Raw genomic sequence first — 18,075 nt, 5'->3', positions numbered from 1 at the left:
GGCTAAATTACAATTAGCTCCGAATGTAGCAAAAGTTCCACTTTTACTTTGAAGTAACACCCAACCCACCACCCCCTCTTAACTTTATTTTAACACAAACAATTTACAGAAAAATACAAACATGGCGGTTGACAGTGCATATAATTTAGGTAAAGCGGGGAACAAGAAAAAATACAGGGTTAAAAAAAAATACAGGCTCGAGGGTTTTTGAAGTGCGACTTCGAGGCAGACTTCTGCTACGCAGTTGGTGACGTCAGGACGTGATCACGCAACCCAGAGTCACGTGAACCGTTTCACATATGTAAATGTTTTAATAACCTGTTTTCGGTCTTTTTTGCAGTGAAATTTCTTGCTGCTGAATTTGAAAGTGCACTTTAATCTTCAGCCATCCAACATGGACGAGGACGGGCTGCCCATCGTGGGCTCTGGAGTCGACCTTACCAAGGTTGGCGTTGACTAGTTAGCTAACATAGCTATTTGAGTAGCTGGTGAGGAAATGAAAGCAGGCACAAGCAGAGCTGCTTGACATATGTTTTGTTTAAGAAGTAAGATAACACAAAGGCTGTTTATCGGTGATAGAAGCCTATAGCTTGTAAGTCATTAACAGATATGACTGTCGCAAGCGCTTGTAGTTCAATTTCCCTGATAAATGTGGGATTTTTTTTTTCTGAAGTGAATATATGTTGTTTCTACACTTGATCTTCCAGGTTAACAGATTTAACCTTTGCAAAGAGATATACTTACGCTTATCTTTTTTTTAAACAGTTTTGTTTAAAATAAATCTATGAAGTGAAAATGTCTGTCTTTTGTATAAATAACTGTTTTTCGGGAAGGGATGCTTTTTATTTTATTAACCGTTCTGGGCAATATTAGCTAATCTAAAATGCTGTTTTGCTCTTGTGAAATATAAGTGGTATATTTTGCATTCAGCATTTGAAGTTGCCTGTGAATGACTGTCAGTATGTTAAACTTGTTCTACTCATTATTTTTTTTCACAAGAATAATAAAAATATTTTTGCATCACGTTTAAAAGCAAGATACTTCACAAAAAACTGATTAAAAGGTTATAAAAGACAGAAAATGAGAAAATAAAAAGAAAGCAAAACATAACAATAAAATATGAAATGGCATATATATCGTTTGGAGACAGCACTACTAAAGAAGTTGTTAAAAAGATGAAAATGTTCAGATTTTGATTGGGAGTGATCAGGGTGGACCTGGAGACAAGGCGGACATGGTTTGGATGTGCAGAGGAGGGATATATTGGACAAAGGGTGTTAAACGTGGAGCTGCCTGGCAGGAGCAAAAGGGAAAGACCACAGAGGGGGTTCATGGATGAAGTGAAGGAGGATGATTTTCAGGGCAGGGTGAAGTGGAGGTGAATGATCTGATGTGCCGACACCTAAAAGGAGCAGGGGAAAGAAGATGTGTGCAGCCTAGGGAGGAGAAGTTGCTTTAAGGGGAGATTGGACTGGGAGTTGTTTCATTTCCTTGTTATATTACACTTATGTTCCTTCTACCTTAAATTCCTTTTCCTGTGTTTCCTTCAGGTTCCTGCGATCCAGCAGAGAAAAATTGTTGCCTATCTCAATCAATTTGTTGCACACACTGTCCGCTTCCTTAACCGCTTTTCCACAGTGTGTGAAGAGGTTTGTTTATCTTTATTTCTCTTCTGTTCTCGTCATGAAACAAAAAATGTCTGTAACACTTAAATCCTGAACTGTTGTATAACATCTTCCCCCAGAAACTTGCAAACATATCTCTTCGCATACAGCAGATAGAAACCAGCCTGTGCATTTTGGAGGCCAAGGTGAGTTCTGAAGCCTCTGCAGGCTGCAGTGCAACATTATCTTAATTTCATGCCAATTTACTTGATATTTATGGAGCAATATTGTGCTCTGTGTAGTTGTCTTCCATTCCTGGACTGGAGGACGTCACAGTCGAAGGACTCAGTAAGCAGCAGCAGACTGCACAGGCCAATGGACCCATCATCCCCAATCAGAGCCAAATCGATGGTCCAGTAGCAGCGCCTCAAGAAGAGGTAGATACACAAACTCGTACACATGGAAACATAGCTCCATCCAGCTTCGCTGAACTGCAAAGTCGAGGATTTTTTTTGACAGTTTTAAAAATAAACCTGTGAGCAGACAAAGGTTTCAAAGCACCCCCAAGACCACCTAATTAGAACTTAATATCTGACCTGTTTAGTCCATTTTCAACTTGACAATCCCACATTGAGAGAGGCTCCTCTAATATATCTTTGACACGATGGGAGCCAGAGCAGCTTTTCTCTTCTGTATTTGTTGTCCAGACATTCAAGTAAAAATTTCCACTGTTTTGACTACAGTGGGATGATGTCCCACCACATGTGGTTTTTGTTTTTCTTCCTCTAGATGAAGAAAGGGAATATTTCCATGGAGCTTTATCTGGCTGAAGTTCAGTTGTTTCCAGAGTAGCTCTTTTAATGCAAGAGAGCCAGTAAAGAGAAAAAACTGAAGTAGTTGAAGACAAATTAAACTTTGGTGTTTTTTCTTTTTGGGAATATAATCAAATTGTAGTGGTTTTGATGACCTCCACCTCTGTTACTGAAGTGAAAATGAAAGAACTTCAAAGCAGGAATCTCCCACTTGTATTATTTATATCTACCAGTGGAGCAATTTTAAAAAAGAGCCACATGAAGATAGTTTAGGGTAAATGAGATGATGAAAAGAGCATAAATGTTATTTGAAAGATCCCTTGCAAAGAGGACCTCAAACAGAAAACTTTTACAGGCTTTCATTTCTCTTATTGTGAAACATTTGCAGAAACATGTTGTGGAAAAGTCAAACTTTTTTATTTAAAGACAAAACATTTATCTTTTTACTAGGGGTGCAACGATACTCGTATCGATATTGAACCGTTCGATACAGTGCTTTCGGTTCGGTACGCATATGTATCGAACAATACAAATTTTTTAATTAATTTTATCAACTTTCCTTCTGACGATGCTGTCTGTGCTGAGCGCTGAGTGGATCTGCGCTCGACAGTGCAGCCTAGGCGGAGTAGTCGAACGCAGATTCACTGAGCGCAGGGCAAGCTAGCGAGACAGAAGTTAAGCTCTCCTTGCAACATGGCAAATTGAACCTCCCCCACCCTCATTCAGATGTGGTGTTTGGAACTATTTTGGTTTTCATGTGACGTATGACCCTGAAGGTAAGCGCGTCATGGACAAAAGAAAAACAGTATGTCGGTTGTGCCACGCAATGCTCAATTACATTGGTGGGAACTAGTGTGTTAGCGCAGTTAGCTCGTTAACGTGTTGACGCCGTCCAGCCCCACGCACGGGGCGATCCGTGGTAGCTCGTTAACGGAGATTTGCCGTGTTGTGGCTTTAACGCCATTTCAACGAGATTAACGCTGACAGCACTAGTGGGAACACAACGAATATGACTGCACATTTACTCCAACAGCATCCTAGTGCAAAGACAAGTGGAAGCAGACAAAAACAACAAGCACGGATGCTACAAACAAGAAGCGTATAGTATAGCTTTTATTTTGGAAAGAGCCATTTCTCTGTAATAAACTCTCCTTTCCAAAGATGAGTGATTCCTCAATCAGATTTTTTTTTATCCCTTTGTTGTTTCAGCAACATTAAATTTAAAAACTGTACTTTTGAGTTAAAATATATATTTATAATTTTAATAAATGACAAATTAAAAAGGCATGAACATTTTTTTTTGTATCGAAAAAATATCGAACCGTGACACCAAAGTATCGAACCGAACCGTGAATTTTGTGTATTGTTGCACACTTACTTTTTACAGTTAACACTTCATGCATTATTCTACCACAAAAGAGAATAGATGAGAGGGGGGGGCAACAAATCTCTGGAAAAGGGGAAAAGGGACCTGTTTAAGTAGAGAAAGGTGTGATGAATGACTGAATGCCAAAGGAGATGGTCTTACAGGGGAAGATTTATTTAAGCTAAATATCATCACTGAAATCCTGTACTATGAGATCCCACAGGGCTCCATCATAGGACCGTTGCTGTTTAGTGTATTCACCAATCATTTTTTATGATCTTGTTGCTGGGAGTGTTGCATGTACATTGTAATGTCTTTGAGCAAGTTGCTGTTAAGTTAGCATTCACCATTCAAAAAGTTATCAAATGCTCTGAGCAAATTTGCAGAGCGATCGGGTCCACCACAAGGGGGCACTGTAGCGTGCCTGAGCAAGGCACCACTTTTTTACAGTCTACTTTCCCTAACAGATAAAATAAAGCTTGGAATTTGCTTCCAAAGGATTTGCAGATTTGCACAGATTCTCCTCTCATGATTTGGATAAAAAAAGGATTTTGAGAATTAATTTCATTATAATTTTCTTTTTGTTTTTGCAAAATCTATTTGTTTTTTATTATATGTGTGTCTATGCACATATTTATTTGGTATTTCATCATGTGCATATCTGTTATTTGGTGATTTCACTGGTTTTTAACTGCCCAGGGCCTGCAGATGGACAGTAGTAGCTAGTAGCTAAATCTAATACAAAGCATCTTTTGCTTTCATGTGACTAATATATTTAGTACATGGTCCCTTAAAGAAATAAACAGGTAGCACTACGCCCCTAAACAAAGTGATGAAATGTGTATGTTTCCAGGTACTTCCAAAATTGTATCACCTGATTTAAAAACATATCTTAAACTATGAAAATGTAAAACCTGTCAGGATATCTACTGTCATCTAAACCGCTTCACTCTGCCTTCGTTTCTGTGCATGTGTCATGTTGCAGCCTGCTCAGACCACACCAGAAGCTTCAGCGACGCAAAAAGCAGAAGCGGCTGCAGAGAACGTCATGACGGTGGCCAAAGACCCGCGCTATGCCCGATACCTGAAAATGGTTCAAGTGGTGAGTTATTATTACTGCTGCTGTGGTTACCTGCGTAACGGTTTAGTTTTGTGCCTTAATGTGATGTTTAATGTGCCACAGGGGGTTCCGGTGATGGCCATACGGAATAAAATGGTCATGGAGGGTTTGGATCCCAATCTGCTTGAGTGAGCGTTTTTTAAATTACTGTTCTGGTTATTACCAGTTTTCTGATAAACTGACAAACAATATGTGACTTGTTCTCTGTTGACCATAGCACACCTGATGCCCCCGTGCCCGACGGAGGAACGAAGACCTCAGAGGACCAAGACGCTGCCGGCAGCAACTCTGATAGTGAATCATCTTTTAGTGACTGAAATTGCTCATTTGTCCTCAACACACAAAGTTTCCTCATCCATCGCTGTCTGCACAGCTTTAGGCCCGTAGCGAGGAAGTATGAGGTACCTGTTAAGGGCTTCGAAGGAGGTGGTGTGAATGTAGGTGCCTGAAACAGGAAATCCAAATTGAGTGACTGTAGTTTCAGTTTAAAAGAGCTGAACTGGTTCTCCTGTTTAGTCATTCAGTGACCTTTATTTTTGAAAAAAAAATTTTTTTCTCATAAATTACTTTTCAAGAGGAGGAGATCATTTTTTCCTCTTAATCATACAAGCAGCAGTCAGAAGATGACAGTAGCAAGTGTTTTAACAAAACCAAACCATATCACATAGAGGTCTTCTGTGGTAGTTGCACCACTGACTAATCACTAATGTCTAATGTCTGAAATGTTGTGTTCACACCAGCTGCAGAGAATATAGCTGGAAACCCATGAACATTCACTCTTAACAACCAGCAGGATGAGAAGGAATCAAGTTACAGTACATTAATTTAGAACTTAACATAATGTCCCAAACATTTACTCATGTTCATCTAAACCTTCTCCTTTTTCCTGTCTCTGTTTCAAAGCAAAGTTCAACTATACAGCTCGAGATTACCTCAAGTTTGTCTTTTATTTCTTATCGGCACTGAGGAGAATCTGAGGTCATGTAGCATGAAGTGAACTTTTTGGTAAAGTTGAAATATTTTAACTACTCCCCTCAGCTCACATCAGTTCTATGGAGGCTTATTACTGCCACTGAATTTTTTCCCATTGATAACTCAGACTTTCGGAACCTAATTAAATTTTTAAAAATGAAATAAAAATTGAAATTAAAATAAGTTTTTTTTTTTTTTGAGTGGCAAAAACGAGCTTCCATAGATTTTTGCCTCCGCATAAACTTTATTAATAGGAAGAACAAATATGTTGGTATTTTCAATGTTGGATATGTTCATGTGCATTCAGGGGTAAATTAAATCTTTGGATCTTGAAACGCTTTTCTCTCTATTTTTTAAAAAAAATTGTACTGTTGTTTAATTATTTTTAAGTTAGAAGTAAATACGTAACAGTTCTAACACAAAGACTATATATCATTTACATCCTATACTATATACAGTATAGTCTTCACCATGCCTGGTGAAATGTAATAATAAAGGAAAGTCCAGTGCAGCAACTGAACTTGGATATACATCACAGTAGTGACGTGGTGTATTTTTTTTTCATTATCAAAGAGATCAGACTTGTGGCAAAAAAAAGAAAAAAACTTATCTCGGTTTTGTTATTTATCCACTCTAAATAAAAGCAGAGGTATGAACTGATCTGATCTGTGGTTTAAATGGGAAGAATTAAATGGGAAGATTCACACTTCTTACATGTGTTATACTATAAATGCTTTTTGTTTTCACTCTAAAGTGCTTAACTATCTCACCTAAGGTTTGTATTACACTCCTGAATATGACTTCCTGATTGTGCTGGCTGATGCGTTCATCAGCCAGGTGTGCTTGCATTTCGAGCTGCCCTCACGTCTGTGTTTACCCAGCCGTCACGGGCAGAGCCAGCAACGTGTCGTACTTGGACGAGGCTCAATGAGAAACCTATGACTGATCTCATTCATGGAGCCTGTCATATCTGCATCAACTCACACAAAGGAAAAGTTGCTCTGCAGCTGCTAATCAGACTCACGTATAATAATTTCCTCACTCTGTATGATGTATGGGTATGATTTTTTTTTTTATTTTTTAAAGAGATGGAGGTGAAAAAAATGATTTTACATTACATAAATTAAATGTAGTATAAGTGTCCACACCACCTTTATTCGAGCAACAAATGTAGGTATCGGAGCGCCGTCTTTCGGAGACATCACAACATAAACACTTGCTGATTATGAGCAAAAGTGGCTAATATTTGCCATGTTATTCAGAAATGGTTTATTCTCCAATAATGGTAAGACTTGTGCAGTAATCTTTTTGATTATTGTGTAACCTTGATGGAAAAAGAGGATGCTGTTCAGACTAAAATATTCTTTATCAAGACTTTAAATCCGTACCTGCAGCACTGCCTAGTGCACTTTCATCCATTTAGTTGAATCTAATAATTTATAACAATAAAACTATTTTCTTTTTGATATTTGTTTGTTGTTTGATATTCAAATTCTTTGAAAAATGTTAATTTCCCAAAGCTGCTTAAGTTTTGATGTTTGATACAGAGAAATTAATTACTGTACTATTAAGACACTGAGTACTAATACACTCTACAGCCAGTCAGTCCAATGACATGCCTCTTGATCTTCACCTGGTTTTGTAGAGTTATGCTCTAGCTTTTGTAGGTGATGTGTGAACTGCAGTCTTTCTTGTGGTGTTTGTTGTTGGTAGGAAGTACGACTCTTCATCGTCATGTGATTCAAAGCTTGTGGGTACAAGCCTGAGAAAGAGGGGCAATCATGTCATCGCTGTCAGGGATAAGATGTCTTTTAACAGATGCTAAATTGAAGTGAGATAAGTGTGGAGTTGTACTGAAAAAACACCATGCTGGATCTGTGATTCTGCCTTAAATAAACACTCGTACACTTTTTCTTTTCTTTTTTTAAATATGTGCTTTTATTATGCATCTCAGCTGTGCATTACAATCTGTGTTGTAACTCATTTTATAAGCAAAAGTACAAAAGTAGTTCAGAAAAAACAAAAATAAAATGTTTCCCTCTTATAAAAACAGTACCTGTAGTGAAATGGTTACAACCTGTATACATCACTGCGCAGGATCCTTTTATTTTCTTTAATGTACAGTACGTTTATTCCAGCTCCACATTAACAGCTCCAGTCGAGAGCAGTTCAGCAGAAGTATGTGCCTGCTGCTCCGCTAAAACTTGACCACTTTTCTCAGTTTGCATGTCTCTCTGTCTGAGAGATTAAAGGTAATGAAACTTTCAAGTAGCCTTCTAGTTTGTTAATATCTTCCCTTGTTCCTTTTATGTAACAATCTCTAAATCACACATTTTTCTCAGAGTTTTACAGCCCTCTTCTAGTCTCCCAGTGATTTTACTTTGCTGATTTTTGGCTAAAACGGTGGCTCTTAATTTTAGATGTTTTCCTCTAAACATCTAAAAGTAAATAAATAAATTACGCCAAATTACACCAGCTGCAATGCCACAAACGTCTCACCCCACCCACCTGCTAAAATCAATATTTGGAAGATGAGTGTAGTCCAACACCCTTTATGTATGGGGTGTCAAACATAAGGCCTGGGGCCAGAATCGGCCTGGTAAAGACTCCAATTTGCCACTTGGCAGGTCTGGAAAATGTGATGGAGTGCATAGACTTTGTACTTTTAACTGTATTCTGATATGTTTTTGAGCTTGGCAGACATACTACGCCAAAGTAATTCATAGATAAACAAGAAAATGACAGCAAGTTCCTGTTTTTTCACTGTCATCTATATAAATTCAAGCTTTTGACAGCGGACTGGACAAAGACTGTCTGGGTAATAAATTACCAAAAGCTTTTCTATGATTTTACATATTTATCATGTAATTCCACTGGTCCAGCTCATTTAAGATCAAAGTTGTCTAAAGTTTGCCATCCTTACTTTAAAGTCAGCCTGCACACCTAAAATGATCCATGACTCATACCTTACACACTTAAAAAACATATCTTTTTCTTACTAGGTACAAGATCCATACTTGGTACCAGAAACTTCTGCCTAGATTAAAACCGTACGATGTAAGGTTACAAGTGAAAAACCAGCCAGAAGCCCTATTGAATGAACCTCCAGAATTCCAGCTTTACTTTCGGTTCATATTGTATAATTCCTACTAAAAAGTAGCATAATTCCTATTACCTGTATGAAAATCTACATTTGTAGCAGCACCAGAGATGATATTGGAGTGTCTGCTAGCATGACTGAGAACGTGAACAGTATACAGTAACTCATGTCAGTCAGAAACACCATGTTGGACTTTTCATGAGTCAACAATGTGGAGAGGACAGATTCAAATACCGAAACCAAAACTGTGAATCTGAGCATCCACAGCAGGAGGTTTTCCTCCTTAATTTGATGTTGCAATAATGTGGTCATCCAATAAAACTGGGAATTCATAAACCTCTGCACAAAACCAACAACTAGTACACATTTACTGTCAGTCAAAGACAGGTCAGACTGCCAAGTAGCCACAGACATACTGAGTGGTCTGAGTGGTATTGTCATTTAGCCCCGAGTGCACCGATCATGTGCTTACTGTGTGATGAACTTCTCCTATGTAAAGTCAGAGCTCTCACAGAATGTGTCATGCTGGTGTGGCAACAGCAAAGTGCAAAGTAAGCAGGCAACATTAAGTACACTTGAAAATAGTTTGTGTAAAAACAATGTAATAATACAGTATTTGCATAGTTTTTCCATCTGTCACACGTGACAGACAGCCAGTTGTACTAAAATGCATAAATAGATATATTTTTAAGTATCTACTGTATTCTACCAAAATTTCAGCCAGGGGAAATTGGACAGGAATAAAGATACATACATAAAATGTAAATACTTATTTATCTTAATGTTTGTGGCCCAAAATGTTCCAAGACTAATCCTCAAGTTCTGCTTTCACCCGTAAGGTAAAGAACTGTAGGAGAATAAAAAAAGAAGAATTTTAGCAAATGAATAAATATATATTAAAAAACTATATACTATGTGTGACAGTGAGATACTGACCTTGAAATCATGAATGTATGTGAAGAAGAAGAAGACAAAGGTAAAGGCAACAATCCACTCGCATACTGCACTGGCTACATGGAAGGGATAGTCCTGCACGATGGAAACAGACGCTTAAATCAGAAAATTCTATGCATCTAATAATGATTATTATAATTTTTGGTCCATAAATGTTGGAACTTTCTGTCCAATGATGCCAAATATACTTCGACTAGTTTACTGTTAGAATACTTTTTTGCACAACTTCTCACATTTAGGCAGCGCAGATGAACAATGGACAATGGCAACGGTAAACAGTTCTCACATATTATCTGATATTGGCGTTTGAACATTATTTGCATCACCATTTGTTTTTCTCTGCTGCTTCTTTTCAGACTCTCTTAACTTCCACAAAAGGTTTCTAGTTCTTTTAGCTGACTCATGGCAGTGAGATGTTTGTGTTATGCACACACTTCCATTTAATGCCAATAGTAAATTTACCAAAAATCATCACTGACATGTTGGGGAATGTTTGTTGGATCTATGTATTAGACCCCCCCCCCCCCCCCCCCCCCAAAAAAAAAAAAAACCCCAAACATTTCCCACATTTTGACACTTTATGTCACTATTTTGACACTATACGTTTTATTCCTGATCTGTGCTGTGATCTGATGCAATGTGCTGACACACTGTGGCCTACCTTGTCATGCTTTTGTCTGTGCAGCTCCGTTTGTTTCACGTAAAATGCACAGATGACAGCTGAGTTATCCGTGAAGGAAAACACTGAGTCGATACAGGAAATGACACTAATCATAATATTCTGCAGGTCATACATTTACATATTGCCAAGAGAAAAATAAAGTCAAAAAAAAAAGTTTATATATCAGGTTGTAATAAAAAGTCTGCCGGCCCTCAGCAGGGGTTAAAATTATGTAAATACAGTCTGACTTTGCTTTTATTACTTCTTCTTTAGATTACTGAAACTCTTTATATGTTGGCTCTGATCAGTCTTTATTGCCTGCAAGCTTTTCGAAATGCAGCTGCTCGCCTTTTGACGGGAAAGAAACGACGTGAACACATTACACCTACACTGGCCTACTTAGACTGGTTTCCACTCCATTTCAGTATTCAGTTTAAAATTCTCTTACTTGGTTTTAAGTCTCAAGGGTTTGGTGCCACACTTTTGAAACCCTGCAATCCTACCAGAGCACTGAGGCCTCTAAACCAGCTGCTCTTAAATAAGTCCTAATCCAGGCTTAAAAGCACAGGGGATAGACTCTTTTCAGTGGTGGCTCTTAATCGTTATAACAACTTGCTGTTTCACATAAGAGCTGCCCAGTCTCTCAATCATTTTAAAACCCTTGGCTGTTATTTATACTGCATATTATGTACAACTAAGGTTGTTTAAAACTTTGTCTTGGCTAATTTCAGGTGAATAGAACATAACATGATACACAGTGCTATTATTTATTTTAAAAGTCGATGTGAGGGACTAGTAAAAAAAGTTTCAGTACTACACTGCTTCTGCATTTCAGCTTAGTTTTTGTTATAAATAATATAAATAAATATAAATAAGTAAATAATGACGGTATAATACGTCACATATTATTGTTCATCTAAAGTTGTATTTAAATCATTTTCAAACCTAAGAAGGACCAGATGACTTATTTTTCTAAGTCCTGATATATGAAAGCTTCATCATCGTTATCATGATCACAAAGTTAAATCACACAGACATTTGAACACTCAAAAAGGATACTGGGTACAAATGCAACAGCAGCAAGGGAGGCAATAGCGACCCGCACACAAAACACATACTTGGAGCACCCATAAGGATGGGCTTGAAATGATATAAAACACTGGAGGATAATGTACACAATGCCACAGACAAAAAACAGAATTGCTCCAATATCATGGACTATTTGCACTACTGTTTCCTGCAATCAAGAAAAAAGAAAAGAAAAGGCACCACTTGTAATTACACTGAATTAGTTGTGATGTGTTAAATGTGATTTTAATGTGAGTACATACTTGGAAAGTAGCAACAATGCACATGCCAAAACATGAGATCACACCAAGCCAAAGCGCTGCTTTGTTGAGGCGTGCGCTCACATTAGTGGCGTCCTCCCTCAGCAATTCCACGTGCTTGTATCTGGCATAAATTGTGCCCACACCTGTGCAAAAAACACAGAGAGTCACGAGAGTGTGCAAACCTACACATTTACCCTAATCCATGAGTTGTACTTTCATTTTCTTAAAAAAGGGGAAATGTGAGAAGCATCTTTGGAAAGCATGCTTCCTCCTTAGGGAAAGCCCAGAGTTGCCTAAAAAGAGTCAGTTCACAGAGATGACACTGCAGACGTCCACACTGGAATTTCAAATACCTGCACATGCAGAAATAAAAGTCATCAGACCAAAAATGCAGCTTTCTGGGGGGCTGACACCTGTGTCGCTGAAAAGAAAAAGAAAAAGAGTAAAGACCCGTGCAGATTTTCAGTTCGGGTTAAACGTACAATACGTGGGTTGTGTGACTGTGTTTTGTACAATATTAAACATTTAGTTGCCTCTTCTTAACATAAAAGTCTTCTAATGAAAGCGAAGTGAAAGAACATTTTTCCGCTAGTCTCCTACAATAAACAGATGTGCAGGCTACACGCAGCTGGTGTTTGTTATAGCGGAAGAAACCGAAACTAAGACGTTTTCTCATGAAACGTTTTCCACGGCTCCGAATCAGGTTGAGCATGAGAGAAAGGCTGCTTTGTGTGAGCTCTTCAAATAAACTTACCTTATGTACGGGAAGATTACATCGACGTCGTGCCTGTAAATCGCGATGATATAACAAATAATGAAAGTGGCGGAAGACCAGACGACCAGGAACGCTGGCAGGACGCACAGACCTTGCTCGAACCAGTACATCTCCAGTTTTTGCGCTCAGCTTCAGGCAGACTTTCTCTCACGTATATATGCGCAGAGTAAACAGAGCCATGCGATAAGAAAAGCTGGTGTAGGAACAGGAGTGTCAGCTGCCGTCTGTGGTCTGCGAACGACAGTCACATGCAGCGGTGTGTGAGCAACAATGAACTTGGCCTCTGCCAGTAAGCAGCATATACAGTGTACAGTAACCTCTAGCCCAGAGCTACTCCCCCGTAGGGCGATCAAGCGCTTCCTTCTTCCTTTTGATCTTTGTGTTATAAACACACACACGCACACGCACACGCACACACACACACACACACACACACACACACACACACACACACACACACACACACACAGCAAAATACCAAACTAATGAAGTGTCTTTTAACTTAACTTCAACCGGAGGTGATACTCAGAGTTTCCACAGCAGAGTGAGCAGCAGTTCTACATTTATATGAACAGATTTGAGTTTATAGAGTGAAAAATCTGCATAACTGCCTGCGTTTGTGAAGTAAAAATAACTGTCTTTGAATTATACATTATGACTTGTTATGCGTTTTTTTTTATTTCACAGCTGTGCAAAACTCTTGAACCGACACTCATTTCTTTGTATTTTTCCTTCTAGACTATAACTTTTTTTCCCCCTACACTCATTTTCAGTCCAGTCTAGCTACCTGAACATTTTCAGGGGGATATTTCTTACTTTTTTGTTTTAGTTTAGTTTTTTTGTTAGGTCACTTAACACTGAGGTATGAACGATGGGCCAGTGTTTCGTCTGCTCATAACAGACAACTTAGCAAAGAACCAAATTTAACTTGTATCTTAAGGCCCTTTTTAATCAGCAGTCTGTGGCAAAAACACATGATTTATTCCCATTTCTTTAGTCGAATCTATGAAAATTGCCAAAGATAACAAATTTGGACCTGAGTGATGCATCCGGCCCTTGAGTTGATCCATCTACTGTTGACTGAAGCCTCGTCAACTACTGTCAGGTTTTGATCCACCACGCATTAACATTTTGAAACCATTTGATTGGAAACTGTTTCATTTTCAGCATGGCAGCGAGCCCCAGAAGATTGGCCTCCTCAGAGCCTGAACCTCAACGCTCAACATTATTAAAGCAGCACGGGATTATCTTGACAGAGAACAGAAGAAAAGGCAGAAACACCCAAAGAAGACCTTTGAAGGTCCTTCAAGAGGCGTGAAGAACTATTAAAGAAATTACACCAAAGCTTGTGTTGAAGAATAAAGATGGTCATACCAAACATTGACTTTCAAGTTAATTGTATTGTGCACAGTATTTTCGTGTATGTTTGGATGTTTCAATAAATCCCTGCACATATTTCTCATTTTCATAACAAAATATAAAGAAAAGAGTGGTGGCTGGGGACTTGTTGACACTTATGTAGTTTTGTGGAGGTACTTGTCGTGATCCTTATGTCCTCTCAGGTTGCGTTCTTTCTATCTCTCTGTTGTGTACATGCATGTGTGGGAATGTTCATGATGTAACTGTACTTATGTTATACAAGTAGTAATTGTAACTGCCAGATTCCAGATTCCACACACAACTGATATGAATCTACGGTTCCAACGGTTCTCCTGCCCTTCCCTTACTGGATCATTCGGCTGCTGATCTTATCCTTGTGTGCCCACCTGCCTCTCCATTCTGGGGAAACATCCCTGTCCACTCTACACACAAAGAAATACTTACCAGCTCCCTGGCCTGTAGACAAAAAGAGTACCCTTAGATGCAGCTGTGGCTGTGAAAACTGAGAAGACGCACCTCCAGCCTCTCCTGTAAAAGCAATTACTGCTTAACTGAATCAACAACCCATGAGAACAGAACAGTTGTGAATCGCACAGTTTCAGTAAATTTCTGAACAACTGCAAATAGTGCAAAAAGCGTTCAATTAAATCTTTAAATCTACATTTGAGTCTTTTCACTTTTCTTGTCCGTGACACAAAGGAATGAAAAGCACTTAAAATGCCTCCTTCTATGTGTGCCGAAGAATTGGATTTACTTTCTAGTTCTTTCCCAGGAATACTCAGTTTCTATGGGGAACCACGTTGTCCTCATGCCAACATTTACAGCATAAATGACAGCAGTGTAAAGCAAGTTAGGTCCGGTTGGTCTGGTAATTCGTGCTTCCTCATATTTTCTTTATATTTTATACTTTCAACTCCCTACATTGAGCAGCCAAACACATCTAGATACAAATTTAATTACTGTGTTATATAACGCGGTACTTCATTTGGTTAAAAGGACTAGATGTTACAGTCCCTGATAATGCATTGCTTTAGATGGGGAGACTCTTTAGGGACGGCTGTTATGAGGAAAGGCAGCCCAGAAACTTTGCCAGCTGCACACATCGTTGTGTGCCTCAACGTTCGCTCTTTTACCCAGGCTAATCTGCCATTTTCCTTCCTTGGTTAGGTTTAGGGATTAAAGATTGATCTAGATTATCATTTTAAATTTGGGACATATCATCAGTAGTGGACCTTGGATTCATTACGTGTTTCAGCCATTATCACTAGACACCTTCATCCAAAGAGGCCCTGCCAGGGTATAAGTAATTAATATATTTTAAGGTTCCTTTGCAGTAATTCTATTTTTAATTCTTTGTGGGAATTATCCTACGAGCATGGCGCATCTTTCTTTTGTTTGTTTTCTTCTTGGAGCGTTCAGCCTTGGTGCACAGGTCTCAGATGCTCTGTTGGCCTCAGGTCTGGACCTGATTTTTTCTAGACTCTGGGTGTCTCTCGCAGTAACCACCAGCTTCTTGGTTACTTGCTTGTCTAAGGTCTTTTGTCCTCTGTTACTCAGGCTGGGAGGCTAAATGTATGCATTCGCATGTTCCCAGGGAAATATGGTTTACTGGAACCCCACCCCCCATCCACGCACACTCTCCAACAAGGAAACACTCTCTGAACCAAGAACTGGAAAACATTCCTGACTGCAAACAATTACCTCTGCATTACAATTGCACACACCTGCTGCTATATATTTTTAGTATTTCTTTTAGCACTATTTATATTATTATATTACTATTACTGCTGCTATAGTCTTATGCTGCATTAAAACAAAAACCCCTACCAACCACAACCTGGGACTACCTCAAGTAGACTAGTATACTATTTTCCAGGGAACACTGTTGGAACACTTTACTTTTATTTATTTTTAGGTCTTGTCTATCCTGTTACCTATTTAATATTACCTTATTGTTAGGGTTGTTTTTGTTGTGCATCTGCACTTTATTGTTGTCAATGTCTACGCATGGGACAGTGTGAATTTCAATTCCTTTGTATGGCAAGTACATTTGAAGAAATTGACAAATAAAGTTTTCTATTCTATTTCTATTCTATTCTATTTGCAGCATCTAGCATGACACCTACAGGTGAGGTATAAAAAGGGCACCTGCGTAAGCTCCATGCTAGTAGTCAGATAATTTCAAGTGTACCAATATAGTACATTTGTATCTGATACATTCCTTTAGTGCAATTTTAATAATAATATGAGGCTGACACCGAATTTAAAGGAACGCACGAGACTGTCTTGTGGGAACCACTGCTACTTTTTACGTTTCTCAGTAGCTACTCCTGCAACAACCTGTGATGTGCTGTGTCCCTGCCACGAAGACCATCATTTGACTCGCTTTACATCGTCCTTACTCGTCACGGGACTCTGGAGAATTCTCTTGACCACATGTGGTTTCCACAATTCATTTCCTTCTAACCCGTAACTGTCAGAAAATCCCTACTTCCTGTCTCCCGTTTGTCGTGTTGTTCTCAAACTCCAGCCTCTGTCATTGTTGCATTGTTTTACATTACAGTGGAATCTTGTATTATGGTAATAATAATAATGATGATGATGATGATGATGTGGTTTGACTTTCATCAGACAGAATAGAGGAAAGGGAGAAATGACTGAAACGCAGCAGAGATTCCTCCAAAGAAGCTGACATTCTGGTTTCAGGAGTTGCACAATACAGTGTTATGAAGAAACTTTTATTTTCATTTTTACTGTAAGTGGTGGCATGAACAGCAATACAGTCATGAGACTTTTCAATCATATGACAGTATGACATAAAGACAATAATAAAATGACATTATTCAGTTGTTCAGTGATGATGATCAAGGACAAACTGAATTTATTTGAACAACTGAAAAACACGAAAAACTTAATTCTAGTGCATTTTAGTAAAAAAAAGATAAGCTTTCATGTATTCTGTATTTGGTGGATGTTAAGTGAAATCATTTGAGCATTTTTAAACTTTAATTTGAATAATTATGGCATAAAAAATCCATCCAGTATTTCTATTAGATTATTAGAGTATTTTATGAGGTCAAAAAATAACTAGTATTACAGAAATGTTCAACTTCTGTAAGTACTGTATGTTCATTTCACACTGTACTTGGTTTTGGGCTCCTTTACCATGAATTACAGCAGCCTAAGCTGGAGGTGATCAGGTTGTAGTACTGCTAATGTATTACTGATAACCAGGTTGGGTTTTTTTCTAATTGTCTCTTTTGGGCTTTCTAGTCTTTGTTAGACAGATTAGTGAAGAAGAGACAAGAAAGCGCACAGCAAAGACCCTCAGGTCAGAGTCCAACCTGGGCAGCTGCATATCTTCGTTGGCTCGGTCACTGAGCCAAACTGGTAACCGCCTTCAGCTCTTTTCGGTCGAGTGTTTCTTATCTTCCTCGTGATGATGTCTCATATTTGGAGATTCTCTGTGGTGTTCTGATTAGGTGAGTTGGCTGGTCCATTAAGCACAGCAATAACGTGGCCAGCAAATCATTTGGTTGTAGCTTTGGCACTGTGGGCAGCTGCTAAAGAAATCAGCCTGTCAGCAGGTGGAAGCTGACATGCTCTAAAATCTCTTGGTAGAAGCTAAGTTGACTTTGGACTAACCACCACAAACACCAGCAGATGCCATGCACCCAGAAACTTCTCACACCTTGGAGTCTGTGTCTCTCCACTCCTCCATCAGCCTCCAGGATCTTGAGTTCCAAATGAAATGCAAAATTTACCTTTATTTTAAAAGTTTCTGTTTCTCTCTTCAGTCCAGGTAAGACTCTTCTGACACCGTATCTGGTTCAGGAGTGCTTGCTACTAGGACACAACAGTTGGTAGTTATTAATGCTCTGACACCAGCCTTAGTCCACTCCCCATGAAGTCCTGAGTAACATGAGTAATTCATTCAAATTGACTTTTGTCTCACGAAAGTTGATTTGAGCCTCTCTAGCCAGCGGATACCGCTGTTGCT

General features: G+C 38.8%; 2 protein-coding genes across 2 annotated transcripts; one reads left to right on the top strand and one right to left on the bottom strand.

The window, feature by feature from the left end:
- Positions 1-229: 229 nt before the first annotated feature.
- On the top strand, positions 230-7,791 carry washc3 (WASH complex subunit 3). The gene is made up of 7 exons (XM_085436675.1): positions 230-445; positions 1,551-1,649; positions 1,745-1,810; positions 1,907-2,041; positions 4,768-4,884; positions 4,966-5,030; positions 5,120-7,791. The coding sequence occupies exons 1-7, from the start codon at positions 395-397 to the stop codon at positions 5,217-5,219; spliced, it is 633 nt and encodes a 210-aa protein (XP_085292801.1). The 5' UTR covers positions 230-394; the 3' UTR covers positions 5,220-7,791.
- A 10-nt stretch (positions 7,792-7,801) lies between these two features.
- dram1 (DNA-damage regulated autophagy modulator 1) lies at positions 7,802-13,047 on the bottom strand. Its single transcript, XM_085436674.1, has 7 exons — positions 12,675-13,047; positions 12,274-12,341; positions 11,921-12,063; positions 11,649-11,826; positions 10,590-10,648; positions 9,911-10,003; positions 7,802-9,821 (listed from the first exon to the last, which is right to left on the bottom strand). Exons 1-7 carry the CDS (start codon positions 12,803-12,805, stop codon positions 9,783-9,785), a joined length of 711 nt encoding a protein of 236 aa, XP_085292800.1. The 5' UTR covers positions 12,806-13,047; the 3' UTR covers positions 7,802-9,782.
- Between the last annotated feature and the right edge of the window lie 5,028 nt (positions 13,048-18,075).

This window comes from Copadichromis virginalis, linkage group LG17 (assembly GCF_057382275.1).
Source record: "Copadichromis virginalis isolate Kocher_CV1m ecotype Utaka linkage group LG17, C_Virginalis_male_GT1.1, whole genome shotgun sequence".
Lineage (NCBI taxonomy): Eukaryota > Metazoa > Chordata > Actinopteri > Cichliformes > Cichlidae > Copadichromis > Copadichromis virginalis.
Note: the sequence above shows the minus strand (reverse complement) of the source record. Positions and strands in the feature narration are given on the sequence as shown.

Excerpts from the sequence above, each read along its gene's own strand:
- washc3 (XM_085436675.1), top strand. The coding sequence starts at position 395 with ATGGACGAGGACGGGCTGCCCATCGTGGGCTCTGGAGTCGACCTTACC. Across the intron at positions 446-1,550 it reads CTGGAGTCGACCTTACCAAG|GTTCCTGCGATCCAGCAGAG; the intron begins GTTGGCGTTGAC and ends TGTTTCCTTCAG. Across the intron at positions 1,811-1,906 it reads TGTGCATTTTGGAGGCCAAG|TTGTCTTCCATTCCTGGACT; the intron begins GTGAGTTCTGAA and ends TGCTCTGTGTAG.
- dram1 (XM_085436674.1), bottom strand. The coding sequence starts at position 12,805 with ATGTACTGGTTCGAGCAAGGTCTGTGCGTCCTGCCAGCGTTCCTGGTC. Across the intron at positions 10,649-11,648 it reads TGCTGTTGCATTTGTACCCA|CTGTCATCTGTGCATTTTAC; the intron begins GTATCCTTTTTG and ends CGGATAACTCAG. Across the intron at positions 9,822-9,910 it reads CATACATTCATGATTTCAAG|TTCTTTACCTTACGGGTGAA; the intron begins GTCAGTATCTCA and ends ATTCTCCTACAG.